General features: G+C 40.6%; 1 protein-coding gene across 1 annotated transcript; it reads left to right on the top strand.

Annotated features, from left to right (window-relative positions):
• The first annotated feature begins 545 nt into the window (after nt 1-545).
• METAP2 (methionyl aminopeptidase 2) lies at nt 546-17,581 on the top strand. The gene is made up of 11 exons (XM_030002977.1): nt 546-835; nt 1,700-1,801; nt 5,089-5,154; nt 5,489-5,591; nt 10,018-10,179; nt 11,771-11,952; nt 12,037-12,131; nt 12,218-12,314; nt 12,828-12,931; nt 15,422-15,537; nt 16,791-17,581. The coding sequence occupies exons 1-11, from the start codon at nt 655-657 to the stop codon at nt 17,041-17,043; spliced, it is 1,461 nt and encodes a 486-aa protein (XP_029858837.1). The 5' UTR covers nt 546-654; the 3' UTR covers nt 17,044-17,581.
• Nucleotides 17,582-24,721: the final 7,140 nt, after the last annotated feature.

The following is a 24,721-nucleotide window of genomic DNA, read 5'->3' as shown; positions in this document are numbered from 1 at the left end:
CCAGGGAAGCCAGCTTGCCGGCCACGAAAGGCCCAGCTGGACGTTTCCACGTTCCACTGCTCTTACAGACAAAACCACCGGAGAACACACCGCGGCGCAGGCCGGGATGGCGTTTGTTTGGTCAGCGCTGGACGTCTGCTTTAGTTGTTCGAAGCCGAGGATCGTAGCAGGCCGGGACAGGGCCCCTGGGGCTGAGCCATGGCGGGGAATAACGAAGGCAGCGGCCAGCCCCAGCAGGGCCAGGGGGGCCCAACTTGTGCCTCAGCGAGGTAACAAGGCATTACCGGTTTTCCTAAGCAAAGACCGGGCTGCAAAGGCACTTAAAAACCCAAGTTATGCAAGGTGAGACCCATTTATAACCTTTCTAAGCTACAAACTGCGTTATACTATATACTATAAATACACCTCAGGCAAGAGGTGTTAAAATATACCGGCGAGGAAGAAAAAAAAGTAGTATTTTTAGCCAGCATGGTTACACCAGCAGAAAACCTGCCAGCTCCCTAAGCCCTCCCTCCGTCCTCCGCCCCTCCCTGGCGGAGTCCTCCAGCCTTCCCGGCGTGCCCCGCGCTCACCATAGAGCGGAGGGCCGGCCCCGCCGCTCGCTCCCTCCCTCTCGCTCGCCCCGTGTGTGGGAGGCGGCGCGGCCGCGGCGACATGGCGGGCGTGGGGCAGGCGGGCAGCGCGGCCGCCGAGGCGGAGAAACACCTCAACGGCGAGCTGCCGCCGGAGCCTGAGGAGAAAGACGGCGCGGAGGGCGGCGCGGCGGGGCTCGGCGCCGAGGATGGTGCCAAGAAGAAGCGCAAGAAGAAGAAGAAGGGCAAAGCGGGCCCCGCGGGTAAGGGCCGGGCCGCGTCGCGCCGGGACCCTCCGCTGACAGGCCGGCGGGGCGGGCTGAGGGGGGGGCCGTGACCCGGCGGACCGGGCCTCGTAGGCGGTTCAGCGGGCGGCTGTGGGTGGCTAAAAGGTCCCGCGGGGCGGGTGATGGGTGCTACCGAGGCCGCTGTCCCGGCCCGCGGCGGCTGCGTGGGCTGTGGGGGATTCCCCCCCCCCCCGCGACGAGGAGGGGTCTGGCGGGCGTTGGGAGGATGCTGCTGCCGTTCAGCACCAGGGAAGCTGGGGAGAGGGAAGTCCTCCCTGCTCCGGTGCGTGCAGGAGAAGCCACCCCTTCCCTCATCCCCTCCTATGCCCTGAGGGGGGGAAAGGCGTAAGGCTGGTGCTGTAAAAGTCATCCCGCATGATGGAGTCTCTGTACCCCTCCCAAGTTCTCCGAGGGAGCTGGTGCAAGTCTGGGCAAATAGCGTAAAGGAACTACGGTTTGGGTTTGTTTTAGCAGGCTAGTAGTTAGTGATGACCGTGCTGTGCGTTTATAATTATCTACTTCACGCCCATATTATCTCACAAGAGCAGGCTGCTGCTATGGCAAGAAGAATTAGTTACCCTGGCAGAAAAAAAGTAATCGGAAGCGTCTGGATAATGCTGCCTTTATACGCGAGTTTCAGCAACAGTACCTGTCACTGTAGTGCCCTATAATCTTACACCTTGGGTCTGCTTTAAAAAAAAAAAATAACAAAAAAACCAGCATGTGCTCTGGTATCTGTAGAATGAGTACCACATTATATTTCTATAAAGCTTTGGGGGCTATTGTTTACTAATGTGGAGCTATCTTTTACTGTAAGTCGTACTTTAATTTTACAAGCAGGACAAGAAACAGATAAAGAAATGGAAGGTGCTCTTGATGATGTAGCAAAACAATTGGATAAGCAAGCACTGGAGGAGAAGGAAAAAGATGATGATGATGAAGGCAAGTGTAACTTATCTTTTCTCTTGACACTTCCAGTTTCAGTCTTCCTAGACTCCCATTTTAACAAACCTTTTACAGATGCGTTCTGGGTTTGGTTGTGGTTTTTTTTTTGGCAGAGCTGAGATGCAACTATATATACTTTTTACTTTTTTTGGCAACAATTTAGATGTGCATGTATATAAAAAATAACAGGGATAACAGCTTTGTTAAAGCTTCTTGTTTTCAAGGATCTTATCACTGCAGGGAAATGTTTAGTTTAAGGTAAGGTAAGCTATAAATCATTCTCACTTGCATTACCATCATCACTATAAATTTACGTTCCAAATTATGTCACTTATTGTTGGCTTAGAACAAAAAATATAGAGAAAATTTTAAGGGAGCATTTTAATTAATAGAAGGTCTTAGAGTCTTTACCAGTGACTTGAAACCTGTTCTTCTGTAATCCTAATTTTTCATTAAAACTGAACTGGGGAGAGATTAATACACCAGCAAGGCATACACCTTGTGTGTTGCTTGTGCTATGCAGCTGATGTTCTAAGAAAGTGCCTTGGAAGTGTCTGGTATTGAAATCCAGGCTGGATGCATCTTTTCTGTAGGAATGTTAGATAAAAATGCTGTCTTTCCTTTGTTTTGATGAGTGGTTCTCAATAGAAATTGACATTTAAGAAAATACATTTTACAAGTTAGTAATTTAGTTTCCTTCTTGTGAATTAGCATTTAAAGTTGGCTCAGCATCCTACAATGGTTCTTACTGTTCTGCTTAGAAAGCTTAGTTGACATATAAAATTACAAAGAAATTGATCTTTGAACATAATTAATCTATATATAGCATCCAGTTTTATGCAGTTACTTTCCGTAGAAGTATATTCTGATGGATTATTTGTTTTACGGTATATTTCAGGTTATAGTGTTGAAAGATAATTAATACAATATGTGCTTTGCCATCGTTTCAATGAAAGTAAGAAGTATTGTGGAAGGTAGTGAAAACTTTATAAAATGCAAAAAAATCTCAGGAGAAGTAACATCGTTAGTCGCAGATCAAGTGCTTTGTTCTTTTATGCTTTTTACTGTGTTAGCAGTTAGTATTACAGTATTAGAAAGTATTAAAAAAATGAAGTGGAGCTATCTCTGAAATAATAATCTTCCTTTTTTCCACATATTAGACTTGGATGTGCTTTTAGAAAAACAGTATTTTTGCAGAAAAATAAAAATTGCTGTAAGTTTTTTGAAGACAGCTGTGTGGTTTTGCTTGTACTGGTTCTCACCACTTGCCATCTTAATTGTGTAGTTTCAGAGGAGTTGCTGAAGACATGGTGCTGTGTTAGATTAAAACCAATAAAATATCTACCCCTCCCTTTTTTTTCCCCTTGATAAGCCCGTAACTGAGTGGCCTCAGAAATGAGACTGTATACCTTTTGAAATCTGGGAGAGATTAGGAAGTGCTCTTCAGATTTCCATTGCAGTGTTAAAACATGCTGATAGATAACATTTTTGCATGATACTAGGCTAAGTTATTAAACAGCTATACCAAAATGGCATGAGGTTGGGATTTAGTTTTGCAAAGATCTTAAATTGCTTTTCTGGTGAAAATTTTTTTGGTTACCAGCTAAATAACCTGAAGACAAACAGGATATTGGTCAGGTGCAGTAGTTTTGCTTTAGTTTTGCAAAGATCTTAAATTGCTTTTCTGGTGAAAATTTTTTTGATTACCAGCTAAATAACCTGAAGACAAACAGGATATTGGTCAGATGCAGTAGTTATGTTTCTGGCAGCACAGTTAGTCTGCAGCAGTCTTCAAGGACGTGAAAGCATAGGCCCGGTTAGTTTGCCTTGCAGTTGGCAGATTCATGTGCAGCGATGTATGAAAAAGCCACAATAAGCAGGTAGCAACAGCGACATTTAAGAAATGCTGTACTTTTTTTGCAGTTTAGGCCTAGCGTTTAAAAAAAAAAAAATCCAAAAATCACTTGCTGAACTGGAGTCACGTCTAGTTCATTTTTTGATGAATGGTTTGAGCACAGCTCAAGGTCAAGAGAAATATGGCAAAGTTACCACGTTTTAAAGGAACTTATATGTGCTGTTAAGGATTTTTGGCAGCCTGTGAAATACGGATTGGTGGATAATCTGGTAGGCTGGACGACATTGTAGTTACACTAGTAGTGCAAGTTATACTTGCAATTTTTTACCAAAATTTAAAATGAGATACTTAATGCCAAAATGAGCTGGGGAGGGGCAGGGGTAACACATTACTGAAATCTGTCCCAGCTGTAGGATTACAGCACTCACTACAGCATAAAAATGCAGATGACACTGACCAAGGGCTTGGAATCTAGTGACTGGAACTACTGATCAGTGTTTTTGTTTGGTTTTGTTTTTAAATAAATGAGCAAATAAAAGTTTCTATATAAATGCATTCACAATGGTAGTGCTTTGACTTGATTCTAAAAGTTCTTTCAATTTTACTTTTTGCTTTAGGTAAAAGTAACTATTCTAAATGTAGATGACTTGTACTTAATCCATTTTGAAATTAACTTGTGGTTAGGTCCAGAAGGTTTAGTTAGATGGTACCACATTAGATAAATACTTCATTGTATATGAAGTAACTAAGCATTAGATGTAGCTAAATGTGAAGTCCAAGGAGTTATTGTTAACGTGCAGATGTGACTGTAACGTGGTGCGGCCAATTCTTAGTGCTTACACGCTGTGCTCTCTGAAAACCTCCCACTGGTACCTCCCACACGCAGTGGTTTTGCTCAGTGCTGGTTGTGACTTTCCCTGTTCTTTCCAGATTAAACTTATCCTGACCTAAGTGCTGTCATCTTTATTTGTTTGGGCTTTTGATCTTTCCAGATGCATTAAGTTCCTTTAGCTGAAGCATCAGAAGATGGGTTTGAAGCAGTAGTTCCTAGCTTTTTGTTAGATGTTGTGTCTAATACAGTTCTCTCTCACGCCCTCCCCCAACCCCAGGCATCTTTCTGGGTGACATGAGAACAGAGGAATTTGAAGTAGGACTTTCTGAAAACTCTTCCCCTGAGCTGCTTTTTTTCTCTGTTTGGTGATATGTTTAAGTCATCAATTTTAGACAGTATTTTCTTAGGTCTGTGTTTGGTGTAGGGGCTGAAAATGCTAATAGTTTGGTGGCAGCTTCTAGCTGTCGTCTTTTAATCCATTAAATTCTGCTGTGAAAGAAGTGTTTCCAGGTAGTCCAGATGGTTTTGTGTCTCATTCAAAATTCTTTGGTTCTTTAAGGTTATTTTATGTTCACCTGAGCGCTTTCTTTCCTGTAGATGGAGAGGGTGAAGGAGATGGAGCAACGGGGAAAAAGAAGAAGAAGAAGAAAAAGAAGAAAGGACGTAGGTATCAAGCACAAAAGTAAAGATAGACTGCATGAATATTTGGTGTAAGCATGTGTAAGTGCTGTTCTTGGCAGCTGAAACAAATTTTGGGGTGCAGTTTGGATTTGTAGGCTAAGTTTGGCTGAGTTTTCTTCCTTCTGGTATCCTTGAAGGCCACCTTGAGCATTGGCCAGATAATATGAGGGCATTGTGATAGGATCTTGTTTTGGTGGAAGCCCAGATTCTAGTAAGGGGATCTTAAATAACTTGTACTGTTTAATTTTTATGGTTGAAATAAGATACTTATTTCCAGTGTACCGTATGTAAAACTTTCTTAAATTATACTCAACAGCTAAAGTCCAGACAGATCCACCTTCTATTCCAATATGTGATCTATTTCCCAGCAACATATTCCCGAAGGGAGAAGAATGTGAATACCCACCAACACAAGATGGGTGAGTGTTTTAAGCTTAAAAAATAAATGCTGTCATCTGCATGTGCTGAATTGCAAAACTGCTAATGTACAACTAAATGGACAAAGTGGGTTGTAACGTGCTTTTTCTTTTTTTAACCTGGATCATCTAAGAATTTCATGAATAGAAGTCTTCAGGCCAGAAATGTTCCTCCTTCCTTGCCCTTTTAATTAAGGTGTAGCCTGTATGAGCAGAATTGCCATGAGGCAGGGGACTTTGAGGCTCAGGGGACCAACAGGATTTCAATAGGCAGCTTCTAACAAAAATATAGTCTGAATTAAAACTGAGTGAAGCTTTAAAATTTAGGGAGATGAGACACTGTTATGCAGCAGTTTTGGGGGCATCTAGATGTCAATTTCTTGTTTGTTTTGTTTTGTTTTTTTTTTGTAGAGACATGTCAGTCTCAGAGTATGAGACGGTTTAATTTAAAAGCCTAAGTGGTGTATTCTGTGCTTTGCTTCTCTTATGTTTTCATAAGGTACTACTATTTGCTTTTGGTTTGTTAGGAACTAGGATATACCAGTTTGACTGAGTTTCCTGATTTTTCCTACATGAAGTGTTATGGAAGGTCATGTTTTACTCGAATGGGGTGGGGGGGACATGGACAGGGTGGAATCAGCTTGAATTGCATGAAAATCTGAATGAAAAGACCAAGTATTACTGAAAACTTCCCAGGAAATTTTAAATCAAAACTGAAAAAATAGTTTAAACTCGGGGCGGGGCAGGGGGGGAGTAGATAAATATTTATATTTCTGAAAGCATTGTTTAGTTTTCAATGACTTTTTTTTCAGAATGAAATTACTTTAAAGCATTTATTGGTTGTTTAAAGTCAATGTCTGTTTCTCATAGAGTGTAAGCAACATAGTTAAGAGTTTCCAGTACATCCTGTAAATTGTGTTCAGATATTCACAGATAATAGGGTTTCATTTTTATGAGATTAAAATTTGGTTTTGAGGAAGCCTTTTCTTCTTTTTAATGACTTCAATTTGATCACAAGGTGTGCTCATATTTATTTATAAATGACTGCCTTGTTTGTATGTACAGTATTAGCATGCTAATGAAGGACTTTCACAGGGTAGTCCTGACAGGGCTGATTCAGGAGTGATTCTTTCATGCATAAGTTAAGTGTTTGTCTGTATATGCATATGCCACGTTCAGAAGGACACGTTTTAAGCAATCCAGGAAATTAGATTATAAACATCTTAAGCATGTTCATAGTTTATTAACAAATTACACGCTATTTTTACACCTCTGTTACATATCCAGCTATTGAAGATTAAATGTTCTACTGTGGGTTTGCTACTATTCATTTGAAAGGAAAAACAAAAAAAACAACACAAAACAACAAAAACAAACCACTTTTTCTAACAGGATTTAAGTGGGGCATCTTTTCTGTACCAAGAATGTTCTGTTGTGGAAGAAGAATATACTGTTCTAAGGATCCCGAAATAGTTTCTTTATATAATTTGCTTAAGCAAATGCATGCTTAGTTTTCTTCCTAATTTGAATAGTTAACTCTTAGGATGATACTTCAGCATTTCCTAACATAAGCAGCCACTTAAATTAGTAGCTGACATGAATGCTAGGGTATTTTCCTATTGTGAATAATAGTTTCATTTTATATATTGGTGAAGCATTTTTGTGCCACTTCTTATTCATGCTGAGGTCAGTAGGGTTTTGTCTTTGATTTTTTTGAAGAGTTGGACTTCTAATCTTATCTCTTGCTGTCACATGCTTTCTAAAGTTACCTCTCATCAACGTAGAATTGTGTATTTTGTGCAGGAAGCTGAACTAGAAGTGGGTATTATTCAATTTTCAGGGGAAAAAATAGCAAAGAATTAATTCTTATAAAAATATCAAAGCTGTTAGTCTGTTGTCTAAATATCTCGGGTATTTAGTTCTGTTTGAAGGCTTACGTTTTTTGTCGAAGACACCTGAATTTGAAATGATGTGACAGTGAGGGTGGAAAAGCTATAAGCAATATTTCGTGATACACTTATTTTGTTGAAGTGGGATTAAGGGATTCTTGTCCCTGCCTGCTTGTTTCTGCTCCTGTGCTGTTACCTGGGTTAAAATAATCTGAGGGAATTATTTTATGGAGTTCTTTTTTTGATTACTAAATTCTAGTTTACAGCACTATCCTATAAAGATTCATACTAGTGAAAACTGGGGGCTGTGAACTGGAGTGAAAAGATGGGAACAAATGGCTTGGAGCAAGAGATGAAGTTCTTAAGCTGACTTATGTGGTAGCCAACACATTAGGAAACCATCCTCAGAAAAGCTTGTTAGCTCATGTACTTGTCAGAGGACTTGATGTTTGGTTTGAGACCTTTATCTGATCAATTGATTTTTCACATGTCCTGAAGTGCTTATGCCCAAGCAGGATTTCTTGTCGCCTCCTTTCCTGAGCTCCCAGGTGGCAGCGGTGCACCTTTGACAGCAAAATGCTTCGGGTCTGATACAGTATTTTTAAATGTAGAGGCTATTTTGTCTCCCAGTTGTCTTGCATGGAGTGATGATATGCTGAAATACAGTAGGTAGAATGAGGACGGATTCCTGCCAGTTCACTGGAGTTTGCGCTTGAGTCCGTGACTGGTGGCAGAGCGGCTGCCCAGACTCTGTCAGCAGCGCTTGCTGCCAGAGCATGTTTCCTGCTGGAATCCAGAGCAGTCTGAGAGGATCCTCAAGTCCCTCTTCCCCACTGTTTTTCTGCACTACACCTTTTTTGTCGTCTTGTGCCATGACTACTGTGCTGGCAGTAGTCCAATTTCCGAGTGCAGTCGGTGGCTCAGGTGTTGCAGCCTGAAGTAAGCATGGGATTTCTCCTTTGCACTCTTGTTACTTTGTCTGAAAAGGAGCAGGAAGTTCAAGGGAAACAAGCAAAAGGGTCTCAAAATATTTGGATCCTCTGGTCATCCTGAGAAAAATTGTATAGGATAGCCTGTTATCCTTCATCTTTTCAACTGTGCTTTAGGATTGCAGGCTTCTTAACACTGTATAAATACTCAGTTCAAAATGCAGCAAAATTGCAGGGCATAGTCTCTTGGTTCACTCATACCTGGGTTTTGGCTGTGAAGGAAACTCTTAGAATGGAGCCAAGTTGTGTGTTTATGAAATGGGTAAGTAGCTACACCTTTGGATTTCAAAAAAGTAATCCTATTCAGCTGTTTGCTTAGAGTCAGCCCACTTACATAAAGGTAAAAGTTAATTTCTAAATTTGGAAACTTTGGCATAGTTGAGCATCTTTGGTCCATCTTGTCCATCATCCCTTTTCTTTTATGACCCACCTACCAGGATGTGCAGCTGTGTATTGTTTTTTAGTAGTATTTGTCCTGCATAGCATGTATGGAGTTCTTTTGAGTTATCACCAGGGTTTTTTGCATCATTACAGGGCTCCGGCTTTACCATTTGAAGGGTATCTCTACTTTGTAGTCAGAAGAGTAGTCTTTTAGTTAAGTTCTGACAGTTGCTGGAGTGCTTACATTACTTTTTTGTTTGTTTGTTTGCTTTCTTGGAACCTTAATTGTATGGTTTCTTGCATAATAAAAAAATACATTCAAAATTAATCTTATATTTAGTCTCGTATTGAAAATTATTCTTGTACTTGTTTTATGAACCTACCAAAGAGCCAGAATGAGTGGTATTCTCCTGGAACAAATGTTAACTCACCATCCAGCAAATTTAGAAAATAACTTCCTGGCATGTGTCGTAGTTACTATGCACTGTGTTAGGTGTTACTACCTCAATATTCTGAGGGTGAGCAAAAGTAATACTGGAACTGCAAGCTCTTAAATTTTCAAGGAGCTTATTGTCTCTGTGGCAGTAACAGTTTCAAGGCCAAGTAGCTACACTACAGTGCTGAGACTCTTCTCCGTACAGGAAGAGCAGTGTCTGAATGAGTAAGATTGTGCAAAAAATAAACTTTTTGCATGAGCAGAGCATGTTGCAGTGATTTGCCCTGCTAAACTCAAGGTAGAATTGCAGGCATTGATATGAATTTTATACACCTCTTCTGTCTTTTTGAGAAGTATTATGCATCCTTCAAGCACACTGCTTCTCTGGGCTTTGGGAGGGTTGGGAGGTAAGGCTTTTGAAAATGTAAAGGGAATAATACGGTTCATGGTCTAACTGAGTTTGATTTCTATGTATACGTGTTTGTTTTTTTTTTCTGCAATGTTACAGCCTTTCATATGTGCTAGTCTGTGGTGCTCATAGTTTGGGTTGTGGTTTGTTTTTTGTTTTTTTAGTAGGCTTCCTTCCTGAAAATTTTATAAATCAGGATCTTTTCTGTTGCAAAGGGGAAAGTAGACCTGACTGGTTAATAAACACTTTGCAGGCTTTAGACAGAAGTTGTAATGACTACTGTGATTACAGTAACTTTTCATGACAAACTTTATTTATTTTGAAGGCGAACTGCTGCTTGGAGAACAACTAGTGAAGAGAAGAAAGCACTAGACCAAGCCAGTGAGGAAATCTGGAATGATTTTCGGGAGGCTGCAGAGGCACACAGACAAGTGAGGAAATACGTTATGAGCTGGATAAAACCTGGAATGACAATGATAGAAATCTGGTGAGGACACAGGTCTTCTCAAAGACCCCTGCTGTAGATTTTTCTTCAGTTTTCAGAGGGGGAGGGATTTAGTCTCAATTTTGTGTGCTTGATTCACTGTGTCATGAGTGTTGGAGGGATTTCTGTTTGAAGTACACAACTAGTATCCCCAATTATTTCCTTTAAGTTTCCTCTTATAACATATTCTTAGCTTATGCAGCTTTACAGGGCCTGGGATCATACTGAATTTCAAGCTAACCTTTCAGTTATGTTCACTTATTTTGAGCACATGCTTGATTTTAATGTTCAGTGCCTTGGCTACTCTTGCACATAAGTTCTGCAGTGGTGCTGAGAGAAGCATCAATAGTGGTAGTAAACGTCCTGGCTTTTGCCAGAATTGTCAGTGAAAAGCTATGTGGGTGAGCAGTGCAGGTGCAGTCTGCGGCTGGGAGTAGGCAAAGAGGCATACAACCGGCATGGCTGTGTACTCAGTCCAGGGCAGGAAGGTTTTGTCTGTTTAGTCTGTCACTGACTGATGTTTCTGGAGAAACACAATGTTTCTTTGTTGTTATCAACTGTTTCTCAGTTGATAAGAAGTAACTGAGCAAATGGAGTAAGAGAAACATGAGTTTGATTAAGGTAAAATTTAAAGAAATTATTAGCATGGACTGAGTCTCTTGACTCTTCCAACTATTCCACTTTCTATCCTTCAGTTTATCTAGAGTGATCCAGGACAGTTTAGCTTCCAAAATCAGGTGCTTTCAGCCTGGTATGACTGAGAACTGTGCTGACAAGAGTAGGATAGTAAGAAAGCTAATCAGAGTTGATCCCCAAGGTAGCTGTGTGAGGATAACGGAAAGAAATAATACACCATCAGGGAAAGTGGAAGAAAGACAGCTGTCTTAATAATCACTGTCTGGCTGAAACAAGTCTGTCATATTGAATTACACAGTTTGACTGTTACAGTTACAAGCAATAATTTTCTCAAACCATGACTTTTCTTCCTAAAGTACCTCAGACTATGGGGACTTGCCAATTAAAATAAGCTCTCTTCTTTTTCCAGATTGCTCTGAGTGAATAGCTTTCTTAAATAAAATCAGAGTATGGTGCACTGATGTGAGCTGCAGTTTACATCATTTGCTGCCACTATAGGAGTATGCATGCGCTGGTGGACATGTATCTGTAGCTTTCCAGTAGCTAACAGCTCGAGAGTAGACAAAAAAGGAAGAACAAATGCTAGTCTCATAAATCCCAGTAATTGAAAAAATGCATTTAATTTGCCTAAACTTCAGTTGTATAACCTCTGCTGCTCAGGAAGAATGAGTTAAGTGTAGCTTGTAAAGGATGGACTAGTGAAGTACTTAGTTTTGCGCAAGAAAGGGTAGAAGAAACAACACCAAGAACTGAAGATCATTATGTTGTACTTATGTTCTCCAGTCTAGAGTCTCCTTCTAGTTAGCATACAAGTAGTTTAAGATTTCAGATGAAAACATTTGCTTGAATATTTTTCTGAGGTTTTGTTCTTGCGTTGATTTATTTGAAGTCATCATAAGAAATATTAATGAAAACTGTTATGTTCTTTTTTTTCTTCTCCCTCCCCTCTGCCTTTTAGTGAAAAACTAGAAGACTGCTCACGTAAGCTGATAAAGGAAAATGGTTTAAATGCAGGTCTTGCATTTCCTACTGGGTGCTCTCTGAATAATTGTGCTGCCCACTACACTCCCAATGCTGGGGATCCTACAGTCCTGCAGTACGACGATATTTGCAAAATAGATTTTGGGACACATATTAGTGGTTAGTTTTCATTTATGAATTAAAACTTTGAGAACATTCTTCAGTGCAAAGACTATGAAGCTAATTAACTTCTGCTGATTTCAGGTCGTATTATTGACTGTGCTTTTACAGTCACATTCAATCCAAAATATGACAGACTATTACAAGCTGTAAAGGATGCCACAAATACTGGAATAAAGGTATGATCATTATGTAAGTCATTTACCAAGTCTTTTACAGTAAACTTTGCAATTATTTTCCATTTATATTTGCACTTTATTTTCAGTGTGCTGGAATAGATGTACGTCTCTGTGATGTGGGGGAGGCCATACAAGAAGTTATGGAGTCTTATGAGGTTGAAATTGATGGCAAAACATACCAAGGCAAGTTCTTTTCTTTATATAAGGATAGTTGCTCTTAGAGTATATATGTTTGTAGAAATATTGATTTATTTGTATGGTATTGAAAAGACCTCTGTACCAGAAGTATTGTATGAGTGACTTGCATAAATACATGTTTCTGGCTGGCTTGCCATTCCTCTGGAGGAATGTTCTTGGCTTATCCTTCGAAGTATTGTATCATTAACAGATAAGATGAAGGCCAAACGACTGTTTCAAAATGTACCAATGATTTGATAGCTGCTGTTTGGCTTTATTAATAAACTTTTGTTACTGTTGGAGTTGCTAGTCTTTAATAATGAAGTTTTTATGTAGCATACAAAACTAACTTGGGTCTTGGCTGGAATTTGTGCAACATGTGTGGATAGTTTTGTGTTTAGTTCCTCTGCACTATGATGAGTCACTATTGTATTTTCAGTATGGGCTAACAAACCAAATTGCTTTAAAGAGTTTAACATGTTAGGAAATCACCTGTAATATTAATGTTTTCTTCAAAAGTGAAACCAATTCGCAATTTGAATGGACACTCGATTGGGCCATATAGGATACATGCTGGAAAAACGGTGCCCATTGTGAAAGGAGGAGAAGCCACAAGAATGGAGGTAAATGGAGTTCTTAGATCTTTCTCTTAAGTTTCCCCAACTGTCACTGCAAGAATAGTATTTCCTGTGTGGTCCTAATGTGTAGTATTTGTGATCCTGGTGGATAATAGCAGCAGAGGAAGAACTTTGCTGTACTTTGTAGGGTTACTGTAAAGGAGTGATCACTCTTGTTTCATCTTGGTGGCTTCTCCATTTAGCCCTGGAGTGTTCTGGTGTCTTAACATTTTCTGAAATTGAAGCCTTGGAACCCTGCTATTTAAAAAAAAAAACAAAAAAAAACCCCACCAAACGAAAAGACAACCCCACCAAACAACAACCCCTCCCCTCCTTGAAATCTGAAAGGCCTTAGTGATGCTTACAGAAACTCTTGCGTATTTATTTCTCAATATGTATATGTTACTTAAATGCACTGTTGAAATGTTGCACTTAGGAGCAGGGAAAAGGACAAGAATTCAGATTTGGGGGTGAGCATGAGGGACCAGAGTTTTCCTGAAAGGTGTTTAGACTTGCCAGTCGTTCACACTTTCCTTGTTTGTTCACTCTATAATTAAAAAGACAAAATAACAATCTTCTCTTGCTCAGGTAATTCTTGAGAAATAACTCTGTAGTGTCGTAGCTTTGGATGACTTTTTGCAAGTGCAGTTAGATATGGTATCTTTCTTGAAAAGCTTCCAGTGCAGTTTTTCTTTGCAGATACAAAATAATAAGCATATTTCTAGTTAATGCGAGAGGCTGGATGAAAGATGTTTGAATAGCGTTTTGGAGCAGGGAAGAGAAACTGCTGTACATGATGTGGCAAACTACCAATTGGAAAGGCAGTATTAAAATACGTAACCTGAGATTTAGCCCCCGTTTTGATGTAAGCTTGTGTTCTAACAAGATAAGAAGGCTTATTTAAAAGATTGGTAATGAGATAAGAAGCTTTTAATTTCATTCTAAGCCTGATCACTGATCGGCAATGGTCACTAGTAAGCCTATCGGAGTAAGACAGACTTGTAAGAGCTGAATAGGAACAGTTGTGGTCTGGACAGGATTGTTTTGTGAGGTAGGCTCACTCTCATCACCCAAAACTTGTATCGTAATTGTTGATCACCTTGTTAATGATGTGAGCAAAAAGACAAAGTTTTAACTAGCATCTTATCTATAGGAGTGTGCAAAGTGATTAAAGAGTATTGGAAAAGGAAGGCAGAAGAAGCTTGCGTGGCCTTCTCGTTTTAGCTTAGTGAATGGTTAGGTCTTGTATATCATCCATCATCGGTATATTACTAGTACAAAACTTAAGTGTTCTTTAAGCAAATCTTACTTAAAGATTTCAGAGCTTTGAGATTGTTTTAATTGAATATCCAGACACTGGGGAGAAGACATTTTTTAATTTCTTCAGCTTCTGTAGGTTACTTAGGACACAATCCCACATCGTTAAAGACGGTGAGTTTTGCCAATGAAGAATGTGGAGCATAGCCAAGCTCTTGCTGTACTGTACTAATTATAGTATCAAACTGCAATCCAATGAGTTTTTTGTGACAGAGAGAAATAGAGACTCTGACGATACTTATTCTGAAAAAGTGGGTGTAAAGTGATTTTTTTTTTTTTTTTTTTTGTGGCATTGTGTGTGGGTTTTTGTGGTTTTGTGTTTTGTTTTGTTTTTTTTAAATGAAATCAGTTGAATATTCAGGGGAATCTTTAAGAGTTTGTCTTGAATTTGAAGCCTGTGTTACTGCTTTTCATATGGCTTCTTATTTTTGGGTTGTGACTTTCAAAGTAGCTTAAACTGAAAAACCCAGCTCCCGCTGTCTGTTAATGTTTGATGCCCTATCTTGTTAAGTCCCTTTCACAGTCCTACCATTAAGGATATGTGAATGCACTTGGCAGAAATGAGTTTATATAATGGCGTTTCAGTATGTTCTTGGCTAGAATTTTGATAATGCCCTTGCAGATATATATCACCTTCATTTCTTGAAGAAATTCATCTTGTGGAGTGGAAATGAGCAGGTTAAGGGTTTATACTAGCAGCTGTTACCAGAAAATTCTTGCAGAAATTGGGCAGAAAGTTCTTCAGTGCAGTAAGTCTCTGTAATCAACATCTATTTGCTATGTCTAAACTATACATTTCTTAGGACTTCTATCTGAATAGCAAAGGAGAATTACTTCCAGTTAGCAAATGTTTTGCAGCAGAATGTAGTTTCTTAGCTATGTTAGATGTATGCTTTGACAGTGTTTTAACTGCAATGACTTTGAGAATTTGTGACTAGAAATGTGCTGATATTTATGGCTTGAAACAAATAAAATGGTACTAACATAAATAGCTGATGATTTGGAGATATCTGTAACTTTACCGTGTGAAATCTCCGTATTGAATTTTTCTCTACATTGATTTGGTGATTGAATCTATTCACATTTAATTACTTGTATTCAGAAGTTGTTATACTGAGAATGGCCCAATGTCACTTATTTTCATACTGCAACATGTACCCTTTTTTTTTCTCTCCTTAGGAAGGTGAAGTATATGCTATAGAAACCTTCGGTAGCACAGGAAAAGGTGTTGTTCATGACGATATGGAGTGTTCTCATTATATGAAGAACTTTGATGTTGGGCATGTGCCAATAAGGTTGGATTTTGTTGTTGTTTGTTGGTATATTGTGCTAGAGCTACCACCTCCTTAGGTTTTTAAATTTGATACAATGCAGGTTCTTCACTAATTAATAAGGCTGTCAGAGGACTCAAAGGGTGGCGTTAGCATTTTTCTTGTTATGAAATACGCTCTGATTGTAAGTCTGGAACAGTATGGACTTACTCCAAAGAGTCTGGAAATGGAGAAAATACATTATGTCTTCAGAAATCTAGATTGTTTTTTAACAATCTTCCTATCATTAGTAACTTTTTTTATGATTAATAATATATAGATTACGTTTGTGTACTAGACTATATACTAAATGTATGGAATTTTTTTTTTAATCAACATCTGTATTATGGTTGTGTGCCACAATCTTTGTCTTAGTGCTGTTCCCAGAATATATCAAGCTATTCATGTCATCTGTTTTGTTTGTATGGATATTTTGTGGGGTTTAAATTCTTGTTTCAGCATATTGCTATAAAGTGAAATAGATCATTAATTTTCAGTTTTCACTGGGATTTTATTTTGGCATTTCTAGGAGTGCAGCATACTTTTCTGAAGTGAAGGCTATTATGGTTAGAAACATAGCAGGCAGACATGCTTTTCCAGATAGTTCTAGTTTGTTTCCACAGAACAATCTAGTAATATGAAAAAGGTGTGGGGGGGTGAGAATTAGCCTAAGGGTTGGAAAGGAACTGCTTATGTTTGGAAATAAGTTTATTTCTAAGCAGATCTATACATCTCCAATTTTTATGCTTACATATTGTAGGAAGTATGAATAAAAAGCTTACTGAGTATTTGACTTGAGAAGTACAGCTCAGCGTTTTAAACCACCGAGCTTACGCCTAGATTTCTTCAGATTATTAACCTCTTTGGATCAGGAAGAATTCTATTTTTCTTTATAAAATGAATTGTCCTTTTTTTATTTTAGAGAAAGATTCCTGTCACTGCATTTAGTTTTGCTTGCGTAGTTAGATGCAGATACGTTCACAATCTAACTTCCCCTATTTGAAATGGATGCCCAGGGTGTCTGGCATCATTCAGATTTGTTTTGAAGTATATCTTTTTGCAGGAGGAAAATGCACTTTCTTTTGTGAACAGAACACCTGACTGATGTAGAAAGACATCCCAAGACTGGGCAGTCTTAAAATACCTTGAAATCTAATGTCTTAATTAATGTGGTTTATTTCTGTAGTGAATGCTTGCTGGTGATACCTTTCTTCTCAAACCTGTTTTTTTTTCTCCAGGCTTCCAAGAGCAAAACACTTGCTAAATGTTATCAATGAAAACTTTGGTACTCTTGCCTTCTGCCGCAGATGGCTAGATCGCCTGGGAGAGAGTAAATACCTAATGGCATTGAAGAACCTGTGCGACTTGGGTATAGTGGATCCATATCCTCCCTTATGCGACATTAAAGGCTCATACACAGCACAGTTTGAGCATACTATACTGTTGCGCCCGACATGCAAGGAGGTTGTCAGCAGAGGAGATGACTACTAAACTCAAAGCCACCTCAGCACCTTTATATCCTAGGCTTTGTTGGAACATACTATACCAGAATTAATTTGCAACATATTGTCTGTTTTAACAGTGGACTGATGTAATACTTTCCGTATTTGGAAAGGAAGGAATTTAATCAAAGGCAAGTCTTCTAATGTAACTAACCAAGGAAAAAGCTTTCAGGCCTTTAGAAATATTTCAAAAGTTACTTATTTTTTCTGTTCAGGGAAATATGTGCTATAAAGCTCAGTTTTTAGTTTGGAATGAGTTATACATTTTGTTTTGAACATTTATGATAAAAGATGCTTTTCAAATATTTATATTACCATATTCCTACTTGAATGCTTTGAATGACGACACCTGATTTCTGCGCCCAAGTCCTCTATGATATTGCCTTTTAAACTTCCTGGAATCCATTTTGTAAAAAATAAAGACAAATTTTCAGATCTAAAAATATATATACTTTTTAGAAGTCTGGTTATGATTCTGGTCAGGAGTCTGCTGGGAAACTGCTCTATTAAATATTTTACAAACTTGATTTGCCATTTCTTGTCTTGAAACTGGACCTGTCTTACCCTTAATACGAAACTTGGCCTTTCAGTGCTGATTTAAATAGTCTTGTCAGTGCTGGGATACAGGGCAAGAAGTCATCAACTCTTTGCAGGACAGAATGTGACAACTTCAGTAAAGGTGCGTGGTGCGATTTGGTTTTGAGTGTGCCAGCCTTCAGTTTAGACTTCAGCTGTATTAGAACCTGTCAAACGCATTTGATGGTCTCTGTTGCTGTTAGCAGCAGCATGCAACTTCGGGCTGAAGTCACCTGTGAATATTAGTATATATCCTTACATTTTCTTTGCCATTGGCATGCCCTCTTGCATGGAGTAAAATTTTCCGTCATGATTCCTAGTGTCCTTAAAGTTCACATTCAATTGGACAATTCGTGGGGACAATCAAAACAATTTTTTTGGAGTGTTAAAAAGTTCTTCCATACCGGCAAACCAATCTGGAGTATTTGATGTTTTCTTGACATAAGAGGTCATGATCTGTCTTCCTGCTGCAGTGAATCTGACTGTTGAATCTCGTTTGTAAAGGTAAATTAAATCCCGTGGCTCTTCAGGCCTAGATGCGCAATGTCTTCCAGTGATGTATATTTACCTCATGACTTGCATATTAAAATTTTACATAGTTACTGGTAACAAAAATGACAGCTTCTTTAATAGGTCTACAACAGTGCCTTAAACATTACTGCTTAGGAAACAGAGACACTTCACCTGCTCCTTTATAGTGACAGCCTGTGTTTATTTGTAGAGGAGTTCATACTAATTTAGAAATACCAGTTCTTTCCCCCTCTGTTTTTGGGTAAAAGCTGCATTTTTTGTCCTTTAAAACCCGTGTATGTGAGCTGCGGTTTCGAGGGGAGCAATGTCATGTACTGCCTACAGTTTAAAAATAATAGATATTGGTGGTTTTTTTCCCTGATTGTAAGTATTGTTTAAACTTAGTACTGTTTAAACTTGTAGAAATGGATGAAATAGGACACTGAAATGTGTATTTCTGTTGTTGCTGTTTGGGAGTCTTGGCATCCCAGCAATGAATTTTAAGTAATTTATGCAGCTGTGTGGGCATGTGTGTCTCAACTTCCAAACAAACGGTAACTAGTGTACGTGCTTGTACATTGCAAAGTAAAAATTGGCACTTGAAAGAATCTGTGAGGAACGGGGTGGCTGGGTACGTTAGCTGCTGCTATTTTTATTTGTGCGAACAGGACCATACTGCTGATGCACTTCTTGACATGATACGAGCAGGTTCTGGTAAAATGGATGGCTTCCAGCTCACTTACCAGGTTTTGTAACAAGCCTGGTTACTACAAATTCTGCTAGAAACAAGTAAGACAAATCTGCTTCAGTTCTCAGCCTCTTATCTGCTAATTCCAGACTTTTCTCTCTAGAAAGAGTCTGTTAGTAGCTCAGTGGCACAGCTTAAGACTTTTTTATTTTCACTGACCGTTACTTCAAGAACACAGTATTACAGGGCAGTGATTTGTTTTCCTCCCTTTGTCTTTTCTTTTACCTGAACAGTGATTTGTTTTCCTCCCTTTGTCTTTTCTTTTACCTGAACATAATAGGAAGATCCAGACTAGCAGAGCTACTTTGGACTATGGCCCATTCTTTTGACTTTTTAACTTCTGGCTGTTTGCTAATTCACATATGGAAGCTGATACTCATGCATAACAGATTGTAGAGGTAATGCCTCAGAAAAATACTTGCAGAACATGATTATTTGTTGTCATTAAATTTAATTGGGTTTGTCTGGATACATGCTTCCTGTGCTGGTGGCCACCCTGCGTTTACACCTGTCAGTATGGAAAGCAAGCCCTATTTCCACCTCCTCCTTGCATTTAAAAAAAAAAATAAATTCCTCTACTGCTTTTATGCTCTGCAGACTGCCTTTTCCTATTGCTGTACATGTAGTTATAAAGTCCTGGCCATGCTGTCTGATAACTGGACTGTGCTGTCTTGTCACTTGGACAAAATCAAAAGCTTATCGAACCCAGAAGACAGGAATCATCTTGTTCCTTGAGTACGTGCAGCACCAGAAGTGGTAGTAGTTTTTGTAGAGAGTACATTTATCAGAGGTGCCAAAGTAGAGAGTTCAGAACTTACTCTGCAGGGTTTTTCCTTCATGCAGACCTTGAGACACACGTGTCATTAGAGAATGTACGGCTGGACCTTGTATGATCTGTCCTTTTGAGGAAGGTATGGCCTAACATTTTCCTAACCAGGAGACTAAGTTTAGTCTCAAACAACATGCTTCTCCTCTTAGATGTGGGGGTTTGGGTTTGGGTTTTGGTTTTTTTTCCCCTGCTTTTTGATCACCTGCTTGACTAAGTCTTCAACCTAAGTAAGTCTTCTGTTAATTTCATGGAGCCTTGTACTAGTTTTGTGACTGTAAAACAGCAAAAGTTACTTCGTCTTGTGTTTAACTGCATTAGCAGCACCCTAATGCAGTGCAGGCGCTCGCTGTGGGCAGCAGGCGCTGTCAGTTTGCGGCAGTCTTTACCAGGTTGTTGAAAAGTTTGAAGCCTGCCTCCTCCACCTGCACGAAAGGAGCAGGATGAGGCAGAAACTTTTGACGGCAGCTTGCAAAAGCAAAGCGAACTTGACTTTGTCCCAAAACAAAAAGCTCTTGTTGCGTTAGAGTTCAGGTGAAAACCTCTAGCAGCTGCCAAGAAAGCGACCGCCTGCAGCAAACGGCGAGCGCCGGAGCTGCCCTGGCCCTTTCCCTTGGGCAGCGTGCCCTGTGGCTGGAGCCGGGCGCGGGACGCCCAGCGCGGGAGGCCGTGTCGAATGCCTTTTGCAGCGTGGGACGGGGAAAACGGAGGGCTGGTGGATACAAACACAGCCAGCCGTGAAGTGGAAGTCTTGCGTGGAGTGATGGGTTTGGTCGTCTTTGTTTCTCAAAGCTTCTGGAGCTTGGGTGCTCTGTAGAAAATAAAAAATTTTGTTAAAACTCCAGGGGCTTTCCATCTAAAGGCCAGATTCTGCTGCTTTTACTTGAATCGAAAAAGGTAGTAGTATTCAGTGTCGCAGGTCTCCTTTTTAAAACTATTTTTCTGCTTGTGTGTCGATGGTAGATTTCCCTGGAGTTTTGCACTTCACGTTTTGGCTTAAAAGTACCACCTTACAAGAAAAATTAGGGTTTTCCCCTATTAGTGGCAGATTTTATTAAAAATGGAAGTGAACTTGGTGCTAAGTAGCAACTGTAAGGTATATCCCTAGGGACATACTCTTCTGCTTCAGACTCTAGCTTGTGAAATAACGAAGCAGTTCTAGCAGAAGCTGCTGTGTAGCAGCCTGGCTTGCCAGGGAGCAGGTATTTTAAGGGTGAGTATAACTATTAACTTTTCAAAGAGGAGGCCGAAATGGGGCATCCGGGGAGGGAGGCAACGTTGCTGTTACAGTGAGAAAACTGCTATTGCATCTTCCAACTTCATTGTGTCATGTTACCTTCAGCATATCAAAATAACATCCATACTATATAACAGTACTAAAACAGAGTAAGATGGTGTCATGGAAACCTAATGATGTGATGTGTAAACATGACTGGAATTTGTACGTTTGATTTTTACAGGTGGTGTTTGAAGGTAGAGGAACTTTGCCAAATCCTACTTATTTCAAATATTTTTCTTACAGGAAGGAAGAAGAAAGTTAGGGTTTTTATAGTTAATCATTTGCCAGGATTTTGCACTTCCAACTTGTTGGTACTCGGCATTCCGTGGAACATCAATCAGCTGCCCATAAACAAAGGCAGGCAGTATATCTTCTTAAGTTATTCACAAAATAATGTTCCTGCCAAATGGTTTTATGAAGGTGTGTTTAGAGATAAAGACCATGTAACTTGAGAAAATCATAGCATGCTTTGAAGCAGGATGTTATTTTTATACAAATTTTTTCTAGAGAATATTTTTTATTCTACAAGAGGCAGTCCTGTTTGTATAATTTGAAATGTTTGAGTACTTTTAAAGTAAAAGAAAAAATAATTAGACAACTGTGCTGTGACTCTTTCAAGATTTTTGTAGCAAAAATTGATTTGCGTGTTTGTCACGACAGCTACCCAACTCTTATAACTAAGGTTAAAAGTCGTATAGCTTTTACCTTTGCTTTTATACTGACGCTGACTTCTCTCTTTTGCAAAGCTACAGCGCTTTAAAGAACAACAACAAACCTGCGTAGACTAGTCAGCAGTTAAAATAAAGCAAGCCTGTTGCCCGGTTGGTTTTGAGCTTTAGAAGTCTGCTTCCCCAGTTCTTGAAATTACCATTTTTTCTCAGGCCAAATCTCTGAATGCCTTATATTGGAGAGAGCTCTATGGAAGCCTTATTTACCACTAGACACAAGTGAAGACGCATAATCCCACGGCGTGCTGTCTGGATGCATGTATCCATTACCACCTGGGACTGGAAAATGGTATTGGTTTTCAGTTTCAGAATGGGCTAATCTGACCTGCAGGATGTGTCGCAGCGCCAGCGCATTCTCAGCAGCTTCGCAGATGAACCGAAGCAGGGAGGAGTGGCTGGTGGACCAGGCGGGGGCACTGCCGCCCAGAGGGAGCGGGACAGGCTGGGGAAATGGGCCAGCAGGAACCTCACGCAGCTCCACGAAGGGAAACGCCGAGTGAGTAACCCCAGGCACCAGTACAGGCTGGGAAGCAGCTCCCCAGAGAAGGACCCGGGGGACGAGCCGACCACGAGCCCGCGATGCACCCCTGCAGCAAAGCAGGCCAACGGCCTCCGGGGCTGCAGGAGGCAGAGCATCGCCAGCAGGTCGACGGAGGTGATCCTTCCCCTCTCCTCAGCCACGCGGAGACACAGCCGGAGGGCTGGGTCCAGCGCCGCGTTTATTTCCCAGTACAAGATACGGACTTACTGGAGCGAGTCCAGCAAAGGGCCAGGAAGACGATGAAAGGGCTTGGAGCATCCGACACGTGAGGAGAGGCTGAGCGAGCTGGGAGTGTTCATTCAGCCTGGAGAAGGGAAGCTCAGGGGGATCCTGTCCACGTGCGTAAATACCTGACGGGAGGAAGTAAAAAAGACGGAGCCAGGCTCTTCTCCGTGGAGCCCAGCGACAGGACAAGAGGAAACAGGCACAAACTGCAGCACAGGAGGTTCCATTTAGACAGAAGAAGAAACTGTTTTTACTGGGAGGATGGTCTAGCACTGACCCAGGCTGCCCGCAGAGGTTGTGGTGTCTCCATCCTCGGTGCTATTTAAAACCCGACTGCACGCAGCCCTGAGCAACCTGTTCGACTTGACCCCGTTTTGAGCAGAGTTGACTCTACAGTCTCCAGAGGCCCCTTCCACCAGCTACAATTTTTTGCGCTCCCCTCAAATGTACTTGGTAGGTGACTAGGTAAGGCACAGTACCACCTTCCTTGTGCGTCTGGGGAAAAAAATCCAGCCTCTCTTCTGAAGGACTGAGGAAGGGAATCGGTAAGTGATCTCAAAAATGCATGTAAAATAACTGGAAATGTTTCTATCTTGAGTAAGTCTGTGTGCCTGTTCACACTGTGGTTGGCCGCCAAATTACTACTTACAGGGTGCTACCATGTGTGTGAGGGGGTCCTGAACCTTTGATTAACGGTTAATGGCTGCACAATTGCTTCACAGAGTTCCTGCAAGCACTGATTGCTTGTGCAATCAGGGGAAATTCAGCAAGGGCAGCGTATGGAGCTCTAGGGAACCGGGTAGCAGGTATCTGGGCTGGAGACAGCTCTTAGCAAGGTAGCAATGGAGGTGAACCTTCAACCTGAAACTCTTTTTCTGAATGGAGATTAAAATGAAGGTGGAGAGTAGAGGAGACGAGGGTTATGGTTTCTTGAGATGCTTTCACGTGATTAGTCTTTCATGCAAGTAACTTAGCTACCAGAACAGCTCCCTGCTGATAACGGAGGGAGCTCTGGAACCATCAGCTGCATTTACCTGGGTCTCTTCTGATATAACAGACCACTCCACCTAACTATACCCGTCACTGATACAGGTGCCGAGTTGCTGGAGCCTTAGCTTTGCTGCTCTGCAGAACTCCAGCCAGCGAGTTGTGGATCCCCGGAACAGCTGCTGCCAAAACGGATGGGCGGCCTTCGATCAAGTAGCTGTCTGGTTTCCTAAGGCCTACAGCACAGTGTAGGCTTCTGCCTACATTGCCACTTCCTTGGCTCCAGTTAGAGCTCGATTTTAAATACTTACTAGCGTGAAGCAAGGCAGAATATAAGCACATAGACTCACACTGTGCTTAAGCCTTACTCTAGATAAAGGATGCAGAGCTAGCTACACAAACCAGCACGTATTAAGAACCAAAGCAGAAGCTGCTGAGAAGCGCACCTGAATTAGCTCATCCTTATGCTGGACTGCAGTAATTTATGGTCCCTGCTCCTTGGATTCGGACTAGAACTCTGTTTGAGTGTGTCCTTTCTCCTTCCCTTGTTCCACCCAAGGCAGCACCAATGGGAAGAGAGCAGAATTTGCTTTTGCTAAGCTAATGATGTCTTTCTTTTAGAGAAAGCCTTGAGACTTAGTAACGCTTGCTGCAGTGAAAGGAAACGCAGGGGAACAGCCATAAGCACAGCCTACACAATCCTTCTAGAAAAAATGGCAGGCCAAGATTCTTTCTGTGGGACTTGGGTATATGCTTAATATTGATGATTGAGGGGCTAACGAATCCCCCTAATCAGCACAACTCTTTCCCTTTCCTTTCTATTCCTCTGAACTACCTACCTATAAAGTAGAGCAGAGCAGAGAAGGAAAGTATTTGAAAGACTGCACAGCCATAGCAAGTAGATTGTCAGATCATCTCACTTCAGCAGGTGGCCCTTGGCTTAAAAAAAAAAAAAAAAGAAAAAAAAAAGGACCAAACTGCTTTTGCAGACTTAATTAGGATGAGCACAAAGTGAAGAAAGTTTGAGATCTGAGGCCACTGTGTGCTCGCTACAATATGGCATCTTTCAGAAACATAGAGAGAAAGGGTAGGAAAAGTCATGAATAAAACCAGCTGTTAAATCAGTGACAGGTGGCCAAAGCAGTCTTATAGTTAATGCCTTAACCCATGTTAGACAAAGTTTAAAAATAATTTAAAAACAAAAGATTATAATGGTAATGTAGAAACTAGTTCCAGTACACCCGTGG

This window comes from Aquila chrysaetos, chromosome 26 (assembly GCF_900496995.4).
Source record: "Aquila chrysaetos chrysaetos chromosome 26, bAquChr1.4, whole genome shotgun sequence".
NCBI lineage: Eukaryota > Metazoa > Chordata > Aves > Accipitriformes > Accipitridae > Aquila > Aquila chrysaetos.
This window is presented reverse-complemented; position numbering and strand designations above follow the sequence as displayed.

Coding starts and splice junctions, on each gene's coding strand:
- METAP2 (XM_030002977.1), top strand. CDS start 655: ATGGCGGGCGTGGGGCAGGCGGGCAGCGCGGCCGCCGAGGCGGAGAAA. Junction 12,132..12,217: donor CCACAAATACTGGAATAAAG/GTATGATCATTA, acceptor CTTTATTTTCAG/TGTGCTGGAATAGATGTACG. Junction 15,538..16,790: donor GTTGGGCATGTGCCAATAAG/GTTGGATTTTGT, acceptor TTTTTTCTCCAG/GCTTCCAAGAGCAAAACACT.